The sequence below is a fragment of the Crotalus tigris genome, unplaced genomic scaffold (genome assembly GCF_016545835.1).
Source record: "Crotalus tigris isolate CLP2741 ecotype Arizona unplaced genomic scaffold, ASM1654583v1 scf7180000024508.2633422, whole genome shotgun sequence".
Taxonomy (NCBI): domain Eukaryota; kingdom Metazoa; phylum Chordata; class Lepidosauria; order Squamata; family Viperidae; genus Crotalus; species Crotalus tigris.
The window spans coordinates 433,497-459,690 of record NW_024100680.1 but is presented as its reverse complement, the minus strand read 5'-3'; the positions used below and the strand labels follow the sequence as shown (position 1 = coordinate 459,690).

General features: G+C 39.0%; 3 protein-coding genes across 8 annotated transcripts in view; 1 reads left to right on the top strand and 2 right to left on the bottom strand.

The window, feature by feature from the left end:
- LOC120303883 (T-lymphocyte activation antigen CD80-like) overlaps positions 1–11,968 on the bottom strand; it is a 50,934-nt gene extending 38,966 nt beyond the window's left edge. Inside the window, exons 1-2 of one of the 3 annotated variants that reach the window (XM_039333774.1) lie at positions 11,665–11,968; positions 7,559–7,660 (exon numbers count right to left, since the gene is read on the bottom strand). The gene's annotated coding sequence lies outside the window, so the exon portion shown is untranslated. Of the gene's footprint in view, positions 1–7,558; positions 7,882–11,664 lie in introns of those variants that run through there. The other 2 variants (XM_039333773.1, XM_039333772.1) reach the window with 2 other exon arrangements.
- ADPRH (ADP-ribosylarginine hydrolase) overlaps positions 1–22,825 on the top strand; it is a 33,011-nt gene extending 10,186 nt beyond the window's left edge. Inside the window, exons 1-4 of one of the 2 annotated variants that reach the window (XM_039333769.1) lie at positions 10,849–11,155; positions 14,765–15,113; positions 19,461–19,821; positions 20,950–22,825. In XM_039333769.1, coding sequence (XP_039189703.1) covers positions 14,801–15,113; positions 19,461–19,821; positions 20,950–21,343 — 1,068 coding nt within the window. In that variant the 5' untranslated portion in view covers positions 10,849–11,155; positions 14,765–14,800 and the 3' untranslated portion in view covers positions 21,344–22,825. Of the gene's footprint in view, positions 1–10,848; positions 11,156–14,764; positions 15,114–19,460; positions 19,822–20,949 lie in introns of those variants that run through there. The other variant, XM_039333770.1, reaches the window with a different exon arrangement.
- The window catches only part of IGSF3 (immunoglobulin superfamily member 3), a 130,690-nt gene continuing 127,305 nt past the window's right edge, over positions 22,810–26,194 (bottom strand). For all 3 annotated transcript variants that reach the window (XM_039333766.1, XM_039333768.1, XM_039333767.1), the window contains one exon: positions 22,810–25,646. In XM_039333766.1, coding sequence (XP_039189700.1) covers positions 25,396–25,646 — 251 coding nt within the window. In that variant the 3' untranslated portion in view covers positions 22,810–25,395. The remainder of the gene's footprint in view (positions 25,647–26,194) is intronic.

Sequence of the window (26,194 nt, the reverse complement as noted above, 5' to 3'; positions counted from 1 at the left end):
GCAGCTGGGAAAAGAAAATGTTATGGCAGGAATGATGACAATATTATTCTCTGCAAGGGTTAGAAACTTTTCAGGTTATGGAACTTGTTAAAAATGTTCTGGAATCTTTAATCAAGAGGTAAATCACTAGTGATTAAAAATAGCAATAAAATAAAACTTGCGCTATTTTGTGTAAATAAATTTAACTGATATTAAAGCTATCAGTTTCACAAAACAAATGCTTCAATTATTGTCCCAGATAGTAATTTTAAGTAAATTGTTTATTGTAAATGCAAAATTAACATTTCCAATATACAAAATTTAAAACTTGACTCTCACAATTATTTCAGTAACTAATGTTTTAATCAAACATATCAATGTTCAGTGACTCAGATGTAAGATGTAGAGTTTGAAAACTCTACAGAATGTAACAGTGAAAAGATATTTTATAAGCTTAAAGTTAGTCCACTAATGAACAACTATGCAGATCATTCACAGTTTTCAGTCATTTTATATATCATACTTAGATTCTATTCACTTTTTACATTTTTATCGCATCTATTTCTTTTGTAAACAATTCAGGGTAGCTATTCCTATTTCTATTTTCCCACAACAACCCTGTCTGAGAGAGATTAGTCAAAGTCACTCAGTGACTGGGATCAAATTTGTTCTTTTCCACTACAATACTATTAGCTGTGAGAAATCAGGATGGCGGTGTGTGTTTAGTCCCACTGATAACTGGAAAAATCAAAACCTTTCCTGCTTCCCCAGAAAGCTCTGCAGGTAAACAGTGATCTTGATCAGAAAGGGGAGGGGATGAAAGTAAAGACTCCCTACCAACGGTCCCTGCAGGGAAGATTGCTTTTGCCATCAATGGCAGAAGAAAACATCTTTTGATCTAGACAGGTGGTGGAAGAGATTAGAATTGACCATTACTGATGTGAGGGTGTATGTTGTGTATAGGTGAGGCAGAGAAAGTGCAAAAGATCAAGATCTTCTACAACCGTTAATTTAGTTCTTTACCCTGCCTAGACAGGTTACTCACCCATGATCTACCCCAAATTGAGGGAAAGTAGATTCTGAATGGCAATGAGGACACAAGTAACACTTAGTCCAGACTGCAATGTTTTCTGGAACAGTTAATTTCAAGAAAAAAAAATCTTTCTACCACATATTAATGCATATGAAAGGGATATTAAAATTAATTAAGGTATGTGGGGAACTTCTGCTGGTTGCTGCTCACAAGTTGTCTATTCAAGCTCTGGGAAGTCCACAAGCAACTGGGATAGGTAATTAAAATTTCAAGGAAAATTCCCCTCATCACAGGTTATGTGTGTGTGTGTGTGTATGTGAGAGAGAGAGAGAGAGAGACAGACAGACAGACAGACAGACAGACAGACAGACAGACAGACAGACAGACAGACAGGAGTATCTGCAGTTTAGGGATTGGTATGTAGCACTGCAGTTTTTCAAGTTTGTTTTCTGGATGCAGATCCTTCATTACCTTTCATTCAGATCAAATCATCAGTGCAGAAACTTTGGAGAAATGAGGTTCACTAGTTGGAAAAAATTTAGATGAAATAATTTTGTAGGCTGGTCTTGCTGGTGATAGATTATCTGTTTGGCTAATAAGGATATGGTTCTGTATTGGTTGTTTTCTATATGACCAGTACTGTTGATATCTTTGTGCTGGGATTGTTGGCGGTTGTTGTTCTTTTCTGGTGTTTACTGAATTTTAGTTTGATGATGATTATTAGATAATAAATATTATTTTTCTATTTAAATCACTAATATGGTGACCATATTAGCAGCTAACATTTTTAAAATATAAAATGAATATTAACAATAGGTTAAAAAAACTCTGTTCCTGACAAAATAATTGACAAAGACCTGTCAATGTCAATATCAAATGTGAATATCCAGACTCACATACAGAGTTCCAGCTAACTACTTTATTATGTTCTGCCTACAATATAGGAATCTCCTTAGTCTGGCAGCATTCTCTTGGCAACAATTAAATAAGCCTCCAAAGAATTTAGGGAGGATCGGTCCTAGCTCTTTTGCAGTTGCACAGTGACTCCAGGCTAACCCCATGCTTGATTTCTTCTAACTGCTAGGTTGGTGCTTCCCAACAGTTAACTAACATTCCAACCCTGCAGGTCCTAGGATGATTCATTCATTTAGAAAATTTGTATCTTATATGTGATAATTCTAGGGAGCTCACAATGAAATTCATTAAAAACAGAATAACTATAACCAATTGAACTCCATAGCCCCTATATCCCATCCACAGCATCCTACATTTGCTAGGATCACTTCTATCTAGCCCAATGCTTGATGTTTTTTATACTCTATTCACATCCTTCTGGAAGGCTAATAGGGTGGGAGCCCTCCAAATATCAGGGAGACATTGTTCCATAGGTTCAGGATAGCCATAGACAATGTGCATCTGCTAGGTTGCGTCAGATGGCAATATTTAAAGGAAGGGACCTGGAACATACCCACTCTGACAGGATGGATAGTTACTCTCAAGGAGAAGCAGTCCTGCAGATAATCTGGCTTTGTGCCATTTAGAACTTTAATGGTGAATACTAGCAGTTTGAATTGCACCTGGAAAGCAACTAGAAGCCAAACAGCATCAATGTAACATGGGAAAAACATGAAATGCCCTGAACAGTACACCACCACATGCAGGTTCAATTGTAAGTTCCAAGTAGTCTTCAAAGACAACCCTAAATAGAGGACATATCAGTAATCCAATCAAGAGATAATTAAGGTGTGAGTAATAGCTAGTAATGCTACTCAGTCGAGAAAAAGGCACAATTTATGCACAAGTTGAATCTGGAAAAAGCTGCCCCCCCAGCCATGATTGCCATATGCTACTTGAGCAGGAACCATGATTCCAAGAAGACCCTCAAATTGCCCTCCACCTTTCTATGAAGAAGTGCTAACCTATAGAAAATCGAGGATGACAATTCACTGGATCCGGGTTGGGTGGGTGGCAAGGATGCAAAGCCACTGCATTCCAGAGTTGAGTCGAAGCTGGTTCTTTCCACCCAGACCTTCAGTCTCCAGGTACTGGATAAACACCTGAATGCCATCATCTGCCTGGCATGCCTGCCTGAGATGTATAATTGACTATTATCCACATACTGATGGTACTGCACTTCATGCTGTTGAATGACTTATTCAGAGGCCTCATGTAGATGATAAATAGGAAAGGGAAGAGGCCAGAGCCCTGAGGCATCCCACATATAAGAAGCATATCACCACCAACTCTATTACTAGCCACAACTGGAACATTGTGTACTATTCTGACCCATATACTTCTCAAGCATCTTGCACAGCTAGGGAAAAATGCAAATAAGAACAACCAAAAGGTCTAGAGCAGGATAGGCAACCTTGGCTCTATTTATGACTCGTGGACTTCAACTCCCAGAATTCCTGAGCCAGCATGGCTCAGCTTGGAAACCTCTCCCTTTCCCCTCAGCATGGCTGGCTCAGGAATTCTGGGAGTTGAGGTCCACGAGTCATAAAAGAGTCAAGGTTATCTACCCGTGGTCTAGAGCAAGTCTGTGAGGAAAGTTTGCAAAATGTAGTGTTTTAGTGTAGGGAAAGAAAAGTAACTAAAGTGATTATGATGTAAATATACAAACTGATACACACAGCAGGAAAATGGGCTACAATACATTCTGTTCTTCTTCTTGAAGCTCTGAGGTTGAATAGCAGAAAATTTAAAACACCTAAAAGCGATATTAGATTGTATGGATCTGGTTAATTTACTATCACAAGATGTAGTAATTAGCAAGTTGGACAAAGGATCAAACACATTTATAGAGAATAAGGCTACTGTGAGTTATTAATCCCTATGGTTGTATATTAGCATTAGGGTCATATCAATATGACCTTGTGCTCATATTGTGCTTATGGGTTTCCCAGATCCTATTCTAAGAACAGAATTATAGAATAGATGGGCTTGACATAATCCAAACCAACTTTCTTATGATATTTTTGGGTCAGTTTGAGCCTTGTCCTAAGGGTTGCTTCAAGGGTTTGAATGACACAGAGGCATGAAAAGTTAAATCTCATTCACAAGTTATTAAACATCATACCAAAGGTGAACTTCAGGGGATGTATTTTGCATATAGTGGAGTTTGGCTCATAAAGAATATTTAAATCTCTATCTCTGAAATTTAGCAGTGGTATATTCTGGTTTGAATGGTAGTTTTTGAGAATGTCTAACCTGTATCTGTTCCTCTTATGCTATGTACCAATATTTCTCAGTTCTCAAAAATATAGAATATAGAACACATGTCCAAAAATAAAGAAGTTGCTGGTTCATAGTTTATACTTTTGACCATTTTTTTCTTACCATAAACTATTTCAAGAGGAAACAGCCAATGAGGTGCATGTTATTCAGCAGGATGCTTCTTCTGGATAAGGGGGTTGTGACAATAATTGGAAAGGGAGAAATTATAGTATTTTAACTCATGTCACTACTCAATATTGCTTTTTCCCATAAGTTGCGAAGAAAATAACTATATGACAATGCACATGCATTGAGAGAAAAACTGCATTGTCAGCAAGTTATTGAAAGAACGGTTTAAAACTAGAGCAGCAGCAAGACTGAGTCTATTGGGAAAGAATTTCAAATCTTGTTCCTGTAAGTCCTTTGGGCCTCTATTCCCAGCTATCCCTCCTATTTGGGTATAGTGGCTAGGTAGTTCCTGCTACCAATAACTCATTTGATATCCTTCCACTAATTCCTGCGTATAAGAGGCAGGGCACCCATAACTTGTTTTACTTTTCTGGCAAATTTAAAAGAATGCAATGAGCAAAAAAATCTATAGCGTCTCCTTCTGACCTTGTATCACTGAGGCAGGTAGCTAGGGAAATCAGCCCCTTTCCTTCTCCCCTTTGGGAGAGAGACTATCTCAGAAGAACTGAATAATAAGTTAGGATAATTTTAATATAAAGGAAAAGAGAGAATGTAAAAATCCATTTTAACTTTATATATTAGATAGTGGAAAAATTAAAAATGCATAACTATTCACGTAACATAAACCATCTCAAAATAACCTTCTATGGAAAAATGTAAGGCTCTAGGCCAGGGGTTCTCAACCTTGGCAACTTTAAGACTTGTGGACTTCAACTCCCAGAATTCCTCAGCCAGCTTTGCTGGCTGAGGAATTCTGGGAGTTGAAGTCCACAAGTCTTAAAGTTGCCAAGGTTGAGAACCCCTGCTCTAGGCAGACCATAAGATAATGCTGGCCTATTCCTATTTAGAGAAATCCCGATTTTAAAAAGTTCAGTGGTGATTGAATAACATTAAGCATAATATTGAGCTCACAGAGAAAAAATTAACGTTAGAGACAAAAATAATAAGGTGAGAGACAATTTGATAAAGGTGCAATTTGGTATAATGATTAAATGCGAGGAGACCGTGAGTTCGAGTTCTGCTTAGGCACAAAGCCAGCTGGTGATTTTAGGCCAGAAAGAAGGTGCTGGCAGGCTACTCTGAAAATGTTGCCAAGAAAATTATATGGACTTGTTCTGCAGTCATTAAGGAATCACAGCATTTGATTTGCTGGAAAGGCTACTTTGACACAAAGTAATCCAGTGAAGTGGTAGAAGACACCCATACACCAAACTTGTCCACCACCTGCCTCTGAAATATCCTTGCAAGCCCTGTCCCTCAGAACTGTTTCTAGGCAATGATGACCAAAAAGACTACTCAGTTCCTGCCACCAGTTCCTGTTGCTAGGATACAAGAGTGGTGGAGCGCATTGCAGTTTCCTCTAAATCTTCCATCTCAGACTTATTCACTGATATTGGACAGGAAGCAGAAGAGATTCTGGTGGGAAAAGTAATGTTTTGGAGAAGGGGGAGCTGTTATACAGAAAAAAGATGTTGGGAGTCCTAGGAAAGCATAAACATGTGAAAGAAACTCTAAACATCTCTATCTGGACTGTGTTAAGACATAAATTGAAGTAAAAAGGGGATTTGACAGGTTTTCAAAAGTCTGTTTATGATATCCTTAACTGTAGAAAAGTCCAAGACTCTGCCAGTTTTTTTTAAACCTGACCTCTTGACATCACCCAAGGATTGGTTTCTTCCTATGATAGTATCTCTTTTATCCTCAAAATGATGTCAACAAGAGCCTCAGTTTCCTTGACAGTAAAGAATTGATTATCCTGTATGTGGGACCAAGCTATTCCATTCTGAAAAGTCTTAATTTACATATTTCTCTTTCTGCCAAAAAGTCTCTGCTTCAAGTACCATGGTTCCAGAGAAACAAGATTTTCTTTATGAAAGATAGAGGAAAATATAAACTATGCCTAACAGGCAGATAACCATACAGTTCTTATGCTAGCAATAACCTGGAAAGTAACTTACTGGTAACTAGAGTTTTGTATTCCAAACTCTGTGACCAAAACAAAAGATGCCATGCTATATATTTTTTTTCTTCAGAGTTAAGAGTCCTGACTTTCTTACATACTAAATTTACATTGAATTTACGGAAGTGGAAGATTAATGTACCCAAGTTCCTCCTCCTTCTCCTCCTCCTCTCCTTTTGGTAAAAAGAACACACGTTCATAAATACTCCTGTTTGCTAATTGCAATAACACATTCCCAACTGCCTCTCCTTTTTATGAAGGGTACTTTCCTCTATCTATAGATCGTGGGATCAGCAAGCAAGCACTTCATTCAACGTGATAAAGCAAACATGCACAACCTGACCCAGAAACCAAGCAACCTTCTTAAAGCAGCTGATCATGATTATTCACTCATTCCAACTAGATATAACTATTGTTCCACTACAAATCTCTGTGAAAATTTACTCTCATACAACTCTAATCTCAGGATATTGCTTCACATACATGATAAAACAAACTATGATCCTCAAAAACTTGTAACAATAACAACATACAATAACATACAACAGCTGCTCTTCTGGAAATATTTAAAATTTTAAATTGTACAAAATGTGATTAATGATACTTTTGGAGATTTATTCTTCACATCTGAATGTATAGACTGAAGCCTGTTCTTTATTGGGTAGGCTCATTGTTGATAAGAATAGTGGAAGTCTTGTGGATCTGGTCCAGTCATGATATACAATATTAATAAATGCATGTTCAATATATCCACTACAGTTAATAGACTAAAAAAGTAGCTCTGATCATATTTAAACTTCTTCTCAAGAAAGGTAAATGATCTAATCCTGAAAATATACATTCCACAGTGCAAAATAATCTCATTTAATCAAACCATATTCTGCTGAAAATGTATTTAAGTCTAATGATTTCTCTTTGATATTATTAATGTACCAGTTTCTTTCTTTATATGGCTCTTCCTTTTTAAAACAAAAAATAACCTCAAATATGACATATCATAAAAATGTACAACTACAGCTACAGTCTTTAATCTAAAGAATCCTGAGGTGGTCAGAGCAGAGTCTTCAGAATTAATAATAATAATAATAATAATAATAATAATAATAATAATAATAATAATAATAATGTTGGAAGCATCCAAGGAATTTGTTAGAAAAAGAGAAGATTAAGGATATCCTTACCAAGTATAATGTTTCCTACCCAAACTAGAAACGATTTCCAGAACCGCTAGATTCTTCAAAGTGTTTTGAAGTATCTTCCAGAATCACAGGGTACTTTGATATCTAGCTGGAGAAAGGGGCAACAGAAATTCCCTTTGATATATCAGATAAGCCTGAAGTAAGCCAGGGCGTGTTCAGTTTCTTTCAAAGTTAAATCCTTTGGGGATTCCCTGTTAAGTAGAATGGAGGGAAAAGAGAAACTGCAAGCTTCCTCTGAGAAATGTTTCTTTTTGCTCATCCCCACCCTCAAGCCAATATGAAAGAAAGAAAAAAAGAGGCCTGGAAGAGTAGCAATAACAATAGCACTTAGACTTATATACCACTTCACAGTGCTTTACAGCTCTCTCTAAGTGGTTTACAGGGTCAGCATATTGTCCCCTACAATCTGGGTTCTCATTTTACCAATCGTGGAAGGACGGAAGGCTGAATCAATCTGGAGCCGGTGAGAATCAAACTGCTGATAAATATACATCAATATGATAAATCTTCAGTCAGTTAAAAATACAATACAATGGAAACTAATAGAAAAAAATACAGATGGTGAGAGTCAGAAAGAGATAACATTAAGGAAGTAAGATAACCATATAGGCAAAAATAGCTGGGTCTGAGAAAGGAAGAGGGAAGTAATAAAATAGATAAATAGTTGTTTTTTTTAAGGAAATGGCTAGCCAGGAAGTATAGGAAAGCAGGAAGCCATGCCAAATAAGATAAGAAGAGAGACACAATGAATAGAAAAGCAGGAAAAGAGCTTATTGTGGAGACATAAATATATTGAGTTTAAAATAACCATAAGAAAATATTTTTTTCTTATTCTTATTGTATATGTGAATATGATTTAGTGTGTTATCAGGAAATGTGTATAGGCAGACGGAAAGAGTGTAACCTCATACTACCTGAGCCAATGGGGAAAGAGGAGGGCTGTAGCGGCCGGTGATAGGGATGAATAAAAGAAGGAGATATTTTGGGTTAAAACTTTGGAGAGAACCAAGCTTTGAAAGCTTCTCTCCCCGCTTATTGCAATAAACGAAACAAAAGGCCTTCACTGTGTCTTGGCTGGTTATTGGTCAGGCGAGCTTGCCTCTGGTCACGAAGGAAAGTAGCCAGGAGCACATAACACTGCCAAACTGCCGGCAGTCAACAGAATTAGCCTGCAGTACTGCATTATAACCTCTGCACCACCACACCTTTTAACACTCATTCACACATACACTTAGATTTAAAGTATACAAATTATGAGAGCTGGTTCAGCAGGAATCCCATTCAGCCTATTCTCAACCTTTTGAATCTTTGAACATTTCCACAATTATTTCTGCAAGCTACGACCTTTTCTGATCCAGTCAAGTTTGATAGCAGTCAATTATGTCTTGATCACATCCTACGTTTGCAAAACCTTTGAAATCTCTAGAAGTTGCAAGTGGCTTTCAATATACCGTTAACGCAGGTGTGTCAAACTCAATTTCATTGAGGGCCACATCAGCATTGCGGTTGCCCTCGGGGGGTGTGTGTGGCCAGGGTGGGTGCGGCCTACTAGGTGGGCATGGATGGAGTGGGTGTGGCCTACTGGGTGGGCGTGGTTTCAGCAGGCAGCAAGGTGCTCTCCTCACAGCGCTGAGAGGTTGAGCCAGGCAGTGCGAAGCTCGCCAACTTTGCACCTTGCTGCCTGCTGAAACTGGGCAGGCTGGGGGCTAGGCAGCATTGCACTTCTCATCAGATTCGCGCCACCGAGCTCAGCTCTTGGCGCTGTGAGGAGAGTGCCCCACTGCCTGCTAAAACTGGGCAGGCTGGGAGCTGGGCAGCCTCGTGTTTCTTTTTGGATTTCTGCTGCCCGGCTCAGCCTCTCGGCACTGTGAGGAGAGCGCCCCGCTGCCTGCCGAAACCCCTCCCCCAGAGCCCATCAAGCCGGATAGGTGAAGTAGGTGAGGGCCATCTGCTGGCCACTTCCAGGTGACAGTGCATTTCTTCATTCCTCACAAAGGGTGACACCTCCCCAGCATGCACCCAGGGGGTGGGGCTGACCCGGCAGGGGCTGGTTCCTCACTGTTTCCAGACAGCCTTGTGGAGCTAAGACTGAATGAGTTTCAGCATAGATGCCCACCACAAATTGTACATTGGCTCCCAGCCGGCCTGGGCCAGGGCCAAGGCAGCGGGGGCTGTTCCCTTACTGTTTCCAGGATGGCTTCACGGGCCACATGAAGCCACTTTGCGGGCCACATCCAGCCCCCGGGCCTTGTGTTTGACATATCTGCACTAACCTATGCAAAGAATCAAGATGACATGGTGTCTGTACTGGTTACTAGTTGTTTAGCAGGTCAAATTTAAGCTGTGATAATATTTTTCCTAAAGCCCATAATGGTTTAGGCCAGAGCCTAATAATCTGAAGGATTTTATCATCAGTAAACTATTCAAATCTGTGGGAAAAGCCTGTCTCACCCTTGTGATATAACTGCTATCAGGGATTTGTATATCTGGCACTTGGGGGGTGATCAGTATGCAATCTATTTGTCAAAGGGACCAGGGCTTTAAAATGAAGTTACCTTATTTGTGGTTTAATTTTATTTTATCCTTCATTTTCATTTGTGTGTGCATCTATGCTGTAAACTAATTAGAGCATTCTCTATGAAGGGGGGCAGCATACCGTTGTTTTTAGATTAAAAATTAAATTTTAATCTAAATGTTTACGTTTGATTTTAAATTATTTGTTACATCATTATATTGTTAGATAAAAAATAAATTTTAAAGTTTTAGATTAGAAGTAGGGAAAGTTGCTCTATTAGCACTTCCCTAGGATTTCCCAGAGGGCTTTCTGTGCTGTTGTTCCTGCCCTCTGGATCATCTTGTTCCCCCCATGTGAGGTTGGCCCGTGCCCTATTTTTTCGAAATCGCCCAAAGACGTGGCTTTGCCACTCAGTTTGGGGCCCCAGTGGGGGAGCAATGCAGTGGAGGTAGTTGATTAATAACAGATCCCACCTCCCTGTTCTCCCCATGTGTCTTTAGTTTTAATGTTTGTTTTTAACTTTTTATATTTTAGCTTAGATGTAACTGTAAGCCGCCCAGAGTTACCTTATGGTAAGATGGGCAGCCAATAAATTTTATAACTAAATAAATTTCCTGAAAAGGCTTTTATTGCCCACCTCATTCAGAGGAATCTACTTAGACCCGGATAGGAAGGAGGATGGGAGGATGCTCCACATATTTGTTTCCGTGTTCTGCTTAGCTGAGAAAAACGGAAGTTTTCCACCAACGTCCCATCCGCTTGGCTACTTCTCAGTCTTATATATATACATAGGGCCCATAGGGCGGAAACTTTACTGTTGGGTGTTGCTTTCTGCCACCCAGACGACGTCCAGACAAAACTTCCTGAGAAGCAACAGCAACGATCGTTTGAGCGGGAGACGCTTCTTTCGGCGCTTTCCCTCAAACTCCGTTCCCCAAGAACCGGCTGCAACTTTGGCTTACAGCCACTCGCGGCAGTAGATTAGCCGCCGCCGCTTCTCGCTCCTGTTTTCTTGGGAGTTTCAGGTGCGAAACCGCGATCGCTGTCATTCGCAGAGCGTCATTGTAAGTATGGCTGAGTCATTTATTTAAAATAACCTAAGGTAGGGCCCGGTTGTAACCAAGATACCGGGCGTGGTCCTGCTCCCTCCACTACTTTTCCCGAATTTCTGTATTTTTCCGGTTAAAGTAATAATACACAGCCTTGTGCATTCAGAAGTGACCGCCCCTCACTTGCTCCTAAAACGAACAGACATTGGGTGATAGCCTAAACAGGGACTCCCCGAACTCTTGAAGCGTGTCCCGCTGTCTTACTTAATGGACTCTAGTCCTTAATAAGCAAGGGCGATTATTAGTATTGCAGCAATCGAATCCTGTGGATTTTTATTAAATAAAAAGAATCACGTGTATTCGGAAACATACCCTCCCCCTCCGGGGTTTTTAAGGGTTTGCTCGTAGCGATTGTGACACAAGACTGCAGCCACGATTAAGGCTGAGAGAAAGCGGAAGAACGAGATATAAAATCCAGTCTGTGGTTTGCGCAACCCGCTGACAGCGGAGCCCGCCCCACTTACCCCTTCAGGAGCTTTTCGCGAAGAAACACCCCTCCCCCTCGGAGTGGGGGGGCGGCCAAGAGCCACTTTCTCTGCAAGCCCAGACACGGCTCCGTCGGAGGCGCTTGGGCCTCAACCACTGCTAGCAAGAACCCGGAGTGGCTAGCAGGGGAAATCTTTATTCGGTTTAACGAAAGTCATAATGTGCTGTAGCGGACTTTCGACGAGACTGGGAAGATTGTCTAATTCAATGCGCCTGGTTTCCGAAACTATTGCTTAATTCTGTCCGTCCCTTGCCTTGTGGCTTAGTGGCAAGCTAAATGCGACGAGCCTCGAGGTGCTGATAGATCAATTGAATTGATCTCTTCCCTTCCCTCCCCTCCCCCCCTAACAACGCCTTTTCATAAACTTGACATCTTCCCTTGTTGAGGGTTCCTTCTCGGAGCACTAGTTCTCTTAGTAGCTTCCGCTGCACAGCTTGCTTAACTTGGTTACTGAATTAGCCTGTCTTCATATTGTGTACACAGTACCTAAACTCATAAAAGAGCTGGGTTGATATTGCCTTTGCTCCAAGTCTGTTTTTTTTAAAACCACCAGAATATTCTGCAGTGTTGCTGTATACCAGTGGTTCTCAACCTTTTTAATTCTGCGACCCCCAACCGGTCGTAAGTCGAGGACTACTCAACTGGTGCAGCACCGTTTGCAGAATGGGACTTTTGGCGGGCTCAGCAGGGCAGAGACAGCCTGGACAATTCCTATTGACTTTTGAAAGCCAATAGAATTAGACTCTATTCAAGAGAGTCTATTCTATTGGCTTTCAAAAGCCAATAGAATAAAAGGGAGTAGCACACCTAAGAAAAAGGGGAAAAAATGGCGGATTGCGTTGTTTGGCGACCCCCCGTGAAATGGTCGTTTGACCCCAAATGGGGTCATGACCCACAGGTTGAAAACCGCTGCTGTATACCAATCTTCCTTCCCTAATGAACATAACAATCCTAGTATTGTTTTGCAACCTGAATTTCATCATGTGTGTGTGTGTGTGTGTGTGTGTGCGTGCTTTTTTTTGTAAAAAAAAAAAGTGCCGCAATTCACACGTCATACAACCCGCCTTGCCTACCCTACAAGTTTTATCTTTGTAGTTGAAAAAAAAACCTTCAGTTTTTAGTGTATTTACAAGACTAGGATTTTGTTCAACGTGAGTTAATACTATTAATGTTACCATGCACTGTGTGGCTTTAAATTACAAGAAGGCATTTTATTAATCTTTTGGGACATTTACCACTGGCATACCCATTTAGTTTAATGAGTGGAAATGTCAGCTTTCTATGTGGAATGAAATTGGCCCAATAAAACAAAATTTGGTTGCTTGTAAAAGACTGAATTATTTTTAAGAAGTTGTCAAACAAGGTGGAAAAATTTATATTTGGAGTTTAATATGGATATTGACTAGAAACAAATTAAAGTTGAAACTTTTGTCAGTGAACAGATTACTTTTAATTTACCTTTAAGTTAAACCTAATTTAATAAATAGATCTAATTAAATCTTATACTGTAGGTCTACCTTTACATCTGACCAATACATAATATATATTATTATTAATAATATCTCCAAGTCATAAGACATAGGCTTTATTCTTATTCTTCCCCTCTGCAGTTTGAATATAAACTATAAAAGACTAAAAAGAGATTTTCGTAGACATCCCAGCCTTTCAACTACCCAAGGAACTGAAACAGCAAAGTTTCACTGTCAGGCAAGCTTCCACGCTAGCCATCTTTCTTTCCTCTCGCTTTCCTCTTTTTAACCTCACCCCCCCCCCCCATATTCTGTAAGGGAAGGCAAAAGGCCCACTCACCCTCTCATGAAAGATGGCCTCCATGTTTATGTGTCTCTCAGTGCCACCATCGGCTTCCATACCACATGGTCCGACCCAGCCAATCAAGCCATGCTCTCTCTGTGATGTCCTGGCACCTCATGGCTCCTCCTAGAGGAGGCAGACAGCACCAGAGGGGATTCCGCTCACACTGTACTGCAAGCAGGGCATTTTCAAAAACAAACGAGGATAGGAAGGGAAACAATAGGAAAAGAACGCAACTCTGGAAAATCCGTCAAAAAAGGTGCCGGAACTCTGTTCCGGTGCATTCTATGACAAAAAAGTCATATATATATATGTGGATGCCGCTTCCGGAAGTCCGTTCTGGGCCTAGGCAACAAAAAATTAGCTACTGGTTCTGCCAAAGTGGTGCGAACTGGCTGAATCCCACCAACACACACACACACACACACACACACACACACACACACACACACACATACAAAAATCATTCATATATATAGCAAAATTGACTATGGTACTATTGACTCTTGTGTCTGCTCCTGGCTTTTAGATTTGTTTTGTTTTGCTTTGGGGGCTAAATGTATGCAACGCACAAAAAAAAATAGGGGAAAACTTTGTTAAATGGACCAACAACCATTTTTCATTTGGATAAAATGAACCAGGAATTTATTTCAGGATTTAGTCAGTGTTAGAACTTTTCATTCATTGACTAAATTGAAAAGACGGAGCAGAGTTTTTCCACAATAAAAGTGGCAGGAAGGAGATGATTTATCTCCAGTGTCAGGCTCTAGAAAGAATTGAAATAAAGTCCTTGTTTTAAATGGTCTCGCTTAAAAGCTACCTTTTATTTTTTTTAGTTTTGTTTCATACATGAGAAAGTATGTGTTAAACAATACATACTTTTTCCCCATTGGTTGTGGATAACACCTGTACTCAATAACTGAGAATGAGTATTATTTGGTCTTCATACCTCCTGAGAGCAGAATGTTTATATTATTCATTAAAGCAGCCTATACTTTTTTAGGTTTCTACACGAGTTGACTCTTTTTTTCTTTCAAATTCATGCAGAAATCTAAAAACATCTGTATGCTGCTTTAGTGAACAGCATACAGGAGCTTTGTTTATATCTTTTTTTTCTTAAGTTCTGAAGCACTTTTTAAAAATCATTTTTAAGTGTTGTTTGTCCAAGTAATTATATTAAAAAAGATAATGCATAGAATAAAGCAGTTGAAATTTATGGAATTGAGATGTCGTGGTAAATCATTTTTAACTTGTATTTATTTCAGATTTTCTTGATTATAATCTTACTGTGGCAACACAACATGTGCTCTGGCCTGATGGAGAACTATGTGGCTGCCATGGTGTTGAGTGCAGCTGGAGATGCCCTAGGCTTTTGTAATGCAAAATGGGAATTCCAACGCAGTGGTGAAAAAATTCACAACGAAGTAGCCAAAATGGGTGGCGTGGACCATCTTAACATAAAAGGTTGGAAGGTCAGTGATGACACCATTATGCACTTGGCTACTGCTGAAGCCTTGGCTGCTGCTGGCAAAAACCCAGAATTATTCCACTTGTATAAACTCCTTGCAACAAACTACAGGGATTGTATGAGTGACATGGCTGGACGAGCTCCAGGTATGTTTTCAAAATGTTTCCATAGGAATGAATAAAATAGTATTTCTCAAATATCATGCTTTACCAGGTGTATTCTGCTTCACTGTTGGAAAAGTTCCATTTTACAGCTTTGTTTATTGGCCTTTTTTATGATTCCTGCTTTAAAGTAGGCCCTAATACTGCTGGTAAACCTACTTTTTGTGACCTCCAGAGCCATTTCTGGCTACAATTGCTGAAAATTATTGGATGCTTTAGTAGCCACAGTCCATACTCAATTTATTTTTTCCCAGTCAGATCTTATTAGAGAGATAACACTATATGGTTCCAGATGGAATAAACACCCCCACTTTCTCAGGGCACCGGGTATGTTGATTGGGAATGATGGGACCTATCTGGAAAATCACAGTGTGTAGAACGTTAGCAGAAATGTAAGAAAGAATGAAATGAACTCAAAACAAAATTGTAAAATTGTAGGCTAAGGCGAGATCTATCCAAATATTTACTTCATTACTCAATTCTTTCTCCTAGTACAGTTAGCAACTTCTCTTCCCTGCATAATAATTCATTTTCTTAATCAGGACACAGCATCCTCTTCAAGCACCTAAAGAAACATACCAACATCTGGTTCAAGTATATTGTGGTATTTTCCTTTCCCATCAAATATATTGCAGACTCTTGAAAGCTTTGACTGGTCCAGAATGCAGTGGTTTGTATAGTGATGGGAGTCGCTGGGTTTTCTCATGCAAAGCCTCTATTGTGAGAATTGCACTGTTTATCAGTTCTCTTCCAGATGCAATTCCAGATGTGGTAATTCAAACTTGGCTTAGGATAACTAATGGGCCATCTTTTCTCAGTGTGATTGGAAAGAGGGTAGTTTCTGTGTTCATTTGACCACCATAGAAACAGATTTTCTTAGCTGTGATTCCTCCTTTTCTGGAACAGCCTTCTTTCCAAGATCAGATAGTTTCTAACTGATTTTTCAGAAAACAACTAAAAGCTGACTATTCTGGAATGCCTTGGGACCAGATTTGTGATGAGGATTACTATATTACTGGTTAAATTCCCATTTATTTAAGGCTACAGTAATATATTTTGCTAGCTGACAAATCATGGTTCATCTGCCATTATTTAATTTCCATAGCCATCTATCTCAACCAAGTGACTCTGGCTGAACAATACAAAATAAATATATACTGTACAGCCGAGAAAATCTTTTAACAATTGCCAGTAAAGCCAAGATATGGCATCCTTAATACATTTAAGGGCCCAGGCACATAGCCAGGTTTTTAAAGCCTCATGAAAGGCTAACAGGGTCAGGATCATTCTAATCTCTGAAGGAAGGATGTTCCAAGGAGCAGGAGCTATGGCTGAGAAGTCATGTCCTCTGGTTCCTGTTAGTTGACATTTCTTGGCTGGCGGAATATACCCCATGCCCAGCCTGCTGGATCAGATTGGAGTGGTAGAAACTATTGGGAAAAGATAGTCCCTTAGGTAACCCAGTCCCAAGCCATGTAGGGTTTTATAGGTGATAGGCTGGACCATGAATTATACCCTGAAACACATTGCTAGCTAATGCAGTTCACACAGTAGTGGTATTATATGTGACACACTATTTATTATGCAGCCACATTCTCTACCAGTTGAAACTTTCAAATGCTCTTCAAGGACAGGTCAATGTAGAGTGCATTGCACAAAGAACATTACCCAAACCCAAGAACCCATAGTTTGGCTTTATGTGTGAACCTAATATCCCAAAGGTGCTTTTTCAAGAAGCAACTGGACTTTCTTATTTTTCTTTGAAAACATTTCATTTCTCATCCAAGAAGCTTCTTAGATGAGAAGCGAAATGTCTTTAAAAAAAAAAAAAGGAAGTCCAGTTGCCTCTTAAAAAAAGCACCTTTAGGACAACCATGATCTGGATGACTGAGAATATCCATAGACATGTGAACCTAATAGTTAACTTTCGAATTTTACTGAGTAGGAAAATTTATTTAAATTTATAAATCTCTTTTTTCCAGACAAATTTTAATCAGCTTATAAAACAGAGTAAATAACCCTCTAAAAAGCAAGGGTTATACCACGAGAAAATAAAGTCAGGAGAAATGAGAAGTGCAAAGAGAATCAAATGAATAAAATGCAATTAATCTGATATGTTTCTATATTATTTAAATGTTTCTCTTCTATTCTGCTCATGTCTCATTAAAATACAAAACCCGGCGACTATTTGTGAAGGGATTCTGGGAACACCTAAAATCTGTTAGCTCCAGGTTGTGCACCACAGCTATGGTACTCAGATAAGGAGTATCTCTGAAAAATATAACTGAGGATGGGTTGTGTGCAAAGTATGCATGCTGTACCATCATTCCCCTGAAAACTTCCAAATTAAGCTGAAATACAGTTTTAAATGACTTTTAGAAAAGTCCATGTCTATGGTTTGGGCTTCTTGCAGCTCCTTGTACAGCAGCTTGCGGGCTTTCTGTTCTTGAGAAATTTATACATCTGTAAACTACCTTGTTTTTACAAGCCTGAAACTCTGCAAATCATAGGGATTTTCCCTTTCTGGAGAAGGCATAGGGAAATTCCTCCTATTGCCCTGATCTTCAGAAAAGTTTGCAAAGTAACCTTGCTTTATAAATTCTTGGTAGCTAGGTAGAAATGTTTCTCCAGGATCAGATTACATTAATGAAGATAATTTGCCTAAAGAAGTATTTTTTCAACTTAAATTGGTTTTTTTTTCTTTTTTAACTATAGAAGACTACATGTCATTAAATTAATTCACATTCTCCTTCTTTACAAAAATACATCTTATATACCTTTCAGCTCTTAAAGGGTTATAGAACTGGCAGTGGTCACATAATATAGAGATAGTGAATCTGATTGTCTGTTTAATGCAAACAACTACATTAAAATGCTTCCAGCTGATGCCTGCCCAGACTTTGTTTAAACTTATTCAGTTATGCGAAGCCTACCATCTCTCTGAGTAAGTAGTTCCACTGTTAAACAGTTCTCTAATTTTTATGCGTTTCTGTAATTTACACCATTCTCTGTTCTGTTCTCTAAGATGATGGGGAACAAGTTTTAGTTTTCTTCTGTGCAAACCACATTGCCCTATGATTTTGAAAGCTAGATGTCCACTGTAGATCATTAAGCTCTAACCATTTAAGTACTACATTCTATTTCCATCATTGCTAACGAAAGCCTGTCAAAAGTCCAATAGCACTCTCCCATGCAGATTTTTAGCAGCTGATATTGGGAGAGTGACTGCCTCTGCTCCCAAAATATACTTTGGACTTCTCTCTAGTTCCTTGCTGTAGAACCTTAAAACATGTTCATTAAAAATACAGAAGAAGTTGTCAAATAATCCTTTCATTATTTTTCAGTAGGGTTAGCTTTCTTACCCTTTCACCATGGAATACATTGTGAGCTATTTAAAAACTATTCTGCTTGATTCATGGAATCATAAGGTTGGAAGAGACCTTTGAATCCCTGGTCAAAGCAGGATCCTCAAGCAATCAGAGATAAACTTCAAACAATGAAGCACCTGTAACTCCAAGATGGCAGGCCATTCCATCATAATAGTTCTCTCCCTCCTTGCAATTAGAAGATGTGTAATAATTCTCTGAATTTTCATTTAAGACATATAAAGAGTATTGCAGATGTTGCACAACTTTGGAAAAAGTTTAGAAAAGTAAATTCTTCTAGGTGAAATATATGCATACTTTGGTATAAATTTAAAGGGTTTCCCATTCACTTACATCTTATATACTCTATATTCTTTATTCAGTGGGACCTAATTCCATATAAATGTACATCTAATTACATACTTAGATGTTTTATTATTTTAATTATCTGCTTCTTCAACCAATATTGTTAAGGCTGTTCAGATTTATGAACAGCATTAAGAATTTTCAGTTTCACAGTGGTAAAACAAGCTTTTATACACGAGTAGATTTGTATTGAAGTGGGATTGCTAGTTTTGACCTCCTTTTTGCCAACAGTTTTGTGATAGTTTAGTAGTATCATTATCACTAACTACTAATTTTGTAAACTAGGCTTCCCTATTCTGTGTTCTTAAAATGTATCAGGAGTGCAAACCGCATCGTCAGGCAACGTTGGCCAGGTTGATTAAGGATGACGGGTCTTATAAGAAAACATGTTCAGAGATATTCAGTGAAGGTTATTTTACATTGTGTAAGAAGACAGGCATAGCAAAAAGTTATTCAGAGAAGATTTTTCTGATAATGGTATTAAGTCATTTGGAGCTATGTTTTTGGAAAAGTTTGGGCTAAATTCTATTTGCAGTGTTTTATTGTTTTTGTTGCCTGCTTATAATGAACATGTTCTGATACAATATTCCATCTTTCATAGGTGATACTTGCATGCATTATGCTATGAATTTGGATCCAGATGACTCAGATAGCTGGATACCTAATTTCTGTAAAAGGGGAGGAGGATGTGGAGCTGCTATGAGGTCGATGTGCATTGGACTAAGATTTTGTCATCCAGAAGACCTGGAAAAATTAATTGCGGTCAGTGTTGAGAGTGGACGAATGACTCATCATCATCCTACTGGTTATCTTGGATCCCTTGCATCTGCTCTTTTTACTTCTTATGCTGTGAATCACAAACCACCACAGGAATGGGGAAGAGGGCTAATGGAGGTGATCCCTAAAGCAAAGGCCTATATCCAGAAGTCTGGCTGCTTTGTAGATAAAAATTTGGAGCATTGGTAAGTATGGGTATTTGGGTTGTTAATAGTTTAAAGGTAAGCATAACTGATATTTTTGTAACTATATAGTGCTGAGCAAGCATTAAATATATTGTACTCAGAGAACCCACATAGATACTTTGGAACAAAAGAATAATCTATGAGTAGTATACATACCTTCCTTATTTGAGCTCTCAACTGGAGAACACAGAGTCCCAGAATGGAGGGGAGAAGGTAACAATAACAGAATTGGAAGGCACCTTGGAAGTTTTCTAACCCCCTGCTCAAGCAGGTAACCCTATCATTTCAGACAAATGGTTGTCCAATCTCTTCTTTAAAACCTCTAGTGTTGGAGCACTCATAGCTTCTGAAGTCAAGTCATTCCACTGATCAATTGTTCTAAAAGGAAGATTTTAGCAGATTTTACTCCACTACGGAGCGGTGCTCATCTCCATTTCAGGGCCATTGAGTCAATGCTGTCTGAAGACATTTCTGTGGCCAGTATGATGTCACAGTCCTGTTACTTCCCACCGGTTACCTATTTATCTACTAGCATTTGCATACTTTCAAACTGCTATGTTGGCAGGAGCTGGCACGAGGATGGGTGCTCACCCAGTCGCATGGTGCTCGGGTCTTGAATCTGGGCTGTCGGCTTTCCAGTCGACAAGCCTAGTGTCTTAACCGCTGAGCTACCATGCCACGTTTTAACTAAGTAAATTTCTCCTTAGTTCTAGATTGCTTCTCTCCTTGATTAGTTTCCAACCATTGCTTCTTCTTCTTTTAGGTGCTTTGGAGAATAGGTTGACCCCCCCCCTTCTTTGTGGCAGCCCCCTAAATATTGGAACACTACTATATCACCCCTATTCCTTCTTTTCATTAAACTAGACATTCCCAATTGCTGTAACTGTTCAAATTATTTGATAATTTATACTTCAAGCCTTCTAATTATATTGGTTCCATTTTTATACTTTGTACATCTAAGGCAACATCTTCTAACTAAAGTTTTATTGTTATGTTGGACTTTAACTTTCCTCCATAATCTTCCAAATATTAAGTAGGGAGTGTGGAGTGGTTAGATTTTTTTAATGAAATTCATTAATTTACATAAATCTAGCATATCAATAGAAACTTTGCATTTCTATTTCACAGGAACTACTTTGAAGGCCAGTGGAAGAGATACCTGGAAATCAGAGGCATCTCAGATGGAAACTCTCCTCCTTCCTTCCCTAAAATATTTGGTGTGAAAGAGAGAGATGAATTCTACACTTCCTTGAGTTTCTCAGGGTGGGGAGGTAGTAGTGGCCATGATGCGCCCATGATTGCCTATGATGCTCTCCTGGGTTCTGAGAATTGGACTGAGTTGGCTCTGCGGGGTTTCTTTCATGGTGGGGACAGTGACTCCACTGGGGCGATTGCTGCATGCTGGTGGGGAGCAATGTATGGCTTCAAAGGGGTTAGTGAAAAAAACTATAAACACATTGAATACAGAGACCGACTGGAAAAAGTAGCTGAGGAACTCTATCATCTCAGTTTGACTACCTAAAAGTCCTACTGCTAGAGATGAAGTAACTGTTAAAATCCAGCAAAATAAAATATTTACCTATAAACTGTAACTATGAATAGTGCATACATATAGCGATTTAAATTATGCAGTAAATACTACTGAAAAATCTACCACCATCTGTCCCTAAAATGTTAAAAAAATTAAGAATTTATTTGAGTGTAATATAAAATTTAGCTGGAAGGGGGAGAGGAGAAGATACATTTCATTTTATGTGTAAAACTAGTTGGGATCTCTAATCTTCTGTGTTTTGTATTTAGAAATGTAGCAGAAGGATCTGAAACAAGGGAAACTTTTTGATACGTGCATTAGGCTTTCTAGGGAGTGTGTAGGCAGAAACAGCCATTAGTCCTCTAGCTGCAACTGGGCTGTTCTCATCCATTATTTCAAATTGCTGTCATTAATATAAGCAATTCAAGTCCTGCCTTAGCCATGAAAGCCAGCTGGGTGACTAGTCTCAGCCCAACTCACCTCACAGGGTTGTTGTTGGGAAAATAGAGGAGGAAGGTGTGCTGAATTTAGTGGCTGCCTTGAGTTATTTGTATACAATGTATATAAAAATAATAAAGGTGGGATATACATACAAACATACCTACCTACATTCTACGTGTATTTTTGACTAATATCTTTGCAGGCAGTGAGCTATACTTTGGCCTTAGGAATTACAATATAAAGTTTTGCTTAGCATCTTGCAAACTTTGCTCATTCAATCCAATAGTTTCGAAATAGGCCCAGTTGGATTGGGCCTATTAGATCACTAATATTTTTATTTGTATCCTGCCTTTATTATTTTTAGAAATAACTTAAGGTGGTGAACATATCTAATATTCCCTCCTCCTCTTTTCCTCAAACCCTGTGACGTGAGTTGGTCTGAGAAAGAATGACTGGCCTAAGGTCACCCAGCATGGTCAAAGTGGGATTTGTACTCATGGTCTCATGGCTTCTAGCCTGGTGTCTTAATTACTAGAACAAACTGGCTCTGAGACTGAAAAAGTCTATGCGCTGAAAGATAATCTCTTAAGGAATAAAAAATGATAAACAATTGCTAAGCATGGAGATATTTTGTATAACTCCAGTAATATACTGCAATATTAGCTTAGTTCCCCATTCCTTCCTCAGCACTGTTGAGTTTTTATAGAAGAGCAGGTCTCTCTTTGCCATTATAGCTAAGCCCCAGCGAAGTTATATATTCATAGTCTTAGCTTTCAGAATGAAAGGAGAACAGACCAGTGAAATCCGTTCTTCTGCACAGTTGAGTCATTGTAGGCATTTGTTCAATGCTTATGATGTGTGCCCATGGCAGTGACGCCAAGCCATGGTAAGAGCAAGAATGTTGTGGCTTGCTACAGTTGAACACCCAACTTGACATAAGCAGCACATTGATAGCTGAATTGTATTAATAAAAAAGCTTTGTTAACAGTTCAAAACCATTAACACAGGACATTAAATCACAATTTTAACACAGTTTACTACAGCTTGCATGTGTGTTGTATAAAACATTTAGTGCAACATGGTACAAAGTTCTCTTTAATAATAATAATAATAAAAAAACACATTTTCTCATATCATGCAAAGGTAGCTTGTTCCTTTTTCTCTGGGTAGAGAAAGGTGGTCCAAAAAGCTTTGTGAAAGCTTTTTGCAGGCGGTGTCCATGTTTTAAAAAGAAAGCCCATTCTAACTAGTAATCAGTTTGGCAGCACAATGGACAAGTCATTTGCAAGTGATCCTTGGTGCTGCTTGTGGGACAATTCTTCCACTATTTAGAGGCTTTATGACATCCATATACTTTCCCAAGAGTCCACAGTCCACAGATGGGAGAGCTAGCCACTGGATGTCGCTGTGGGATAACTTTCCATAAGCAGGCGTGCAGAGGAGGATTGCTGGCAGGGAAGCATTGATACTACTAGGTCAGTTTAAAACATTTCCAATGCAAAGATAAGGAGCAATGTTGTTTAGGGCAGGGACTGTCCCACTACCTCCTTTCCTTTGTAAGACCTTAACTCAATTACAACTCCTGCCCTCCAGCAGAATATGTACAAGACGTTTTAAATTAACCGTACAGAGAAGCTAGAAATTTTTGTGTGTGTTGTGTAGGTGTCTCATTTTCTTAAATCCCCTCTCTTCTGAATAGACAACAGTATAGGCAGGCAGACTAAAACTATGTTTTTTTTCAAATTGCACATTATATAAGATTAAGGTTTTGCAGAGGCAGATTTGGTTCTGGGAACTTTCCGGGTGCTTTATTAGAATGTTACAAGGATGGGAGACTCTTCAAAATCTCAGAGCTTAGATCAATAATGTTGAGCACCTGCCTCAACTTCAGGTCCTTTAGATGTGTTTTATTACAAATCTGTTATTTCTAACCAGCATAACCAAAGGCCCTGCTGGCTGGGAATTATGCAAAGTGTAGTCTCCACCCATCTCAGAGACACCAGATTGAGAAAGACTGCTCTAATATTAGCTCTAATATTAGTATAGCAGGCACGTCTTTCTCTTGACATAAGGAAAACCTTTGCGCTGGTGTTAAAGCCCCATTCATCAAGTTTGTTATTCCCACAAATTGCTTTAATAAGGACGAATTAGCAAAACTATTAGTTTTCACTCTTCAGGAAGGAAAAACCTGCTGTATTGCTATCTTCTTACCACTGATCACCACCTTCAGGTCAAGGCAGCAGAACATGCTGGCATATATCGCTGACACTATGAATCACACAGATTCACTTGTTTTATGAAAATTAGCAACCAGCTGTGCCAGGAAGACTTTTAGGAAGACAGTAAACACACTTTTTTTGTAAAGTTTTAAAATTTCCCTGTCTCTGCAGCTAGAATCAGGGCACAAGAGATCTGTTCCATCACGTATAATAAACATTTTCCTGGACAGCACATGGAACGAGCTCTTGACTTGAAGTAGGAATTCCACCTGAACTGAACCAAGGTCTCTTAATGCTGTGCCTTTCATAGAAAGAACAACAGTTCTTAGCCCAGCATACTTTCACTTATTGTGGCTTATGCAAGGCTGGTGGAATGAAGATGAAGGATAGTAAAAATAAAGCTGAAATAACAAAGCAGCATATACATATATGGGAGGGAAGGAACAACATTCATACCCCTTCTTGCCTGATGTAAACTTCTTTGTGTAGACAGTGCATTTGTTTCTTACAACATTTGTAAGAAACAAAAGTTGGTCACTATGTCAGCCCTTTCTCTGCTCTGTTTCAACATTCCAGAGTTATTATAGTGCCAGGCCACACAAGGAGGCAGTTACTCCTGCACTGCTTCCTAAACTTTGGTCAAGATTAGGATCTATTTTTTTCTGCTGCAGACGCTAAATGTGATAGTGGAGGATATTTAAACCAGAGCTTTTTTGGTCATTAGAATTAGACAGGCAATTGTACTTGGGGAAGTCAAAGTTTTCCTTTGATGGACTGTAATTTCTTTTTGAAGCTAAAAACAAAGCTACTCTCCCTCCCCCATATGCATTTTCAGTCCTCAATAATAAGAAACATCCAGACCAATATGGCAGAAACAATGCCACTTAATATGTAGTATGGAGTGATCCTAGGTTCATTTCTCAAAAGCAATATGCAGTTTTTCTGGTCCACTCCAAGGACATTAGCTGCTGAAACAAGCCCATTTGATAAAACAAGCTTACTCAAAATAAAGTGCCCCACTTTGGCACAACCAGGGCCCAACTTAATCAATACATTCTGGAGTCTGTCCTCTGCATAATACAAGAATACATATTTGAGCAACAGAATTACAGCCCAGAAGACAAATGATGACACTGGATGAAAAGGAAACAGTATGAAAATTCATTATATACAGTGAACAAATGGACATTCCATCCCCCTTAGCAATTGGCTGGTTCTTCATAGGCATTCTGGAGTGTTCAGGTTCTTCTAGCCCCAAAGATGATAGAATAGTGTAGCAGAGGTAAGCTGGTATCCAAAAGTTCAGATGGTGAATAAAAATTCAACAAAATAGACCTCCTTTGGGTTTCAGATGCAGCCTTACCTCTCTTAGGACTCTGCCATTTAATCTATAGTTCCTGGATGAATGCTGAGAACAGGAGGCTCCAGACAAGTGGGGGAATAGTTTAGGTGTGGCTCTTTGATCCATAACAAGGGGACCCCGTTCTTTCCTTCGGAATTCTTGCTGGAATTTCGGCTTTTGAATCGCACCAGCAGAATGGTGATGATGAGAATGCCAAAAATGGGAAAGGGATAAAAAAATACGAAGTAGAACAGAGAGTCATTGGTGCAGATAACAGATTGCAGAGAGGAACCTAAAAAAGAGTGACAAAGGATAGTAATAAACTTTCAGATCAATACATTTCTTTTTTTCTGTATATATCAAACATTTGTGTCTATGAGTCTGTGTGTGTATGTGTGTGCCTGCATCTTGTTTGTTAAGTCAATCTTGATTTCTGGTACCTACATGGGCAAACTCCAGTTCAATTCTAATATCCACACAATTTTCTTGGCAACATCTTCAAACGAAAGCTATTATTGTCTTCCTAGCATGAGAGACAACAACTGGCCCAAAATCATCCAACTGGCTTCTGTGCCAAACACAGGATTAGAACGAATCTTCCTGCACCTAATCCAGAGCCTTCACTAGACCAAACCACCTCTTGTAAACAATTATTAAAAAGCAATATACCAAGTGAGGCTAAAATCAGTCCTGTGTAAGTAGAACTTTTTAACCAAAAGGTTTTGTTTACTATAATTTTCAAATTTGGCTACTGTGTTCCCCAATCACTAAAAATTAGTATAAATGGCCATATGTACAGATCATAGATTGGCAATCAAAGGGAAAATAATTTTTAGATCT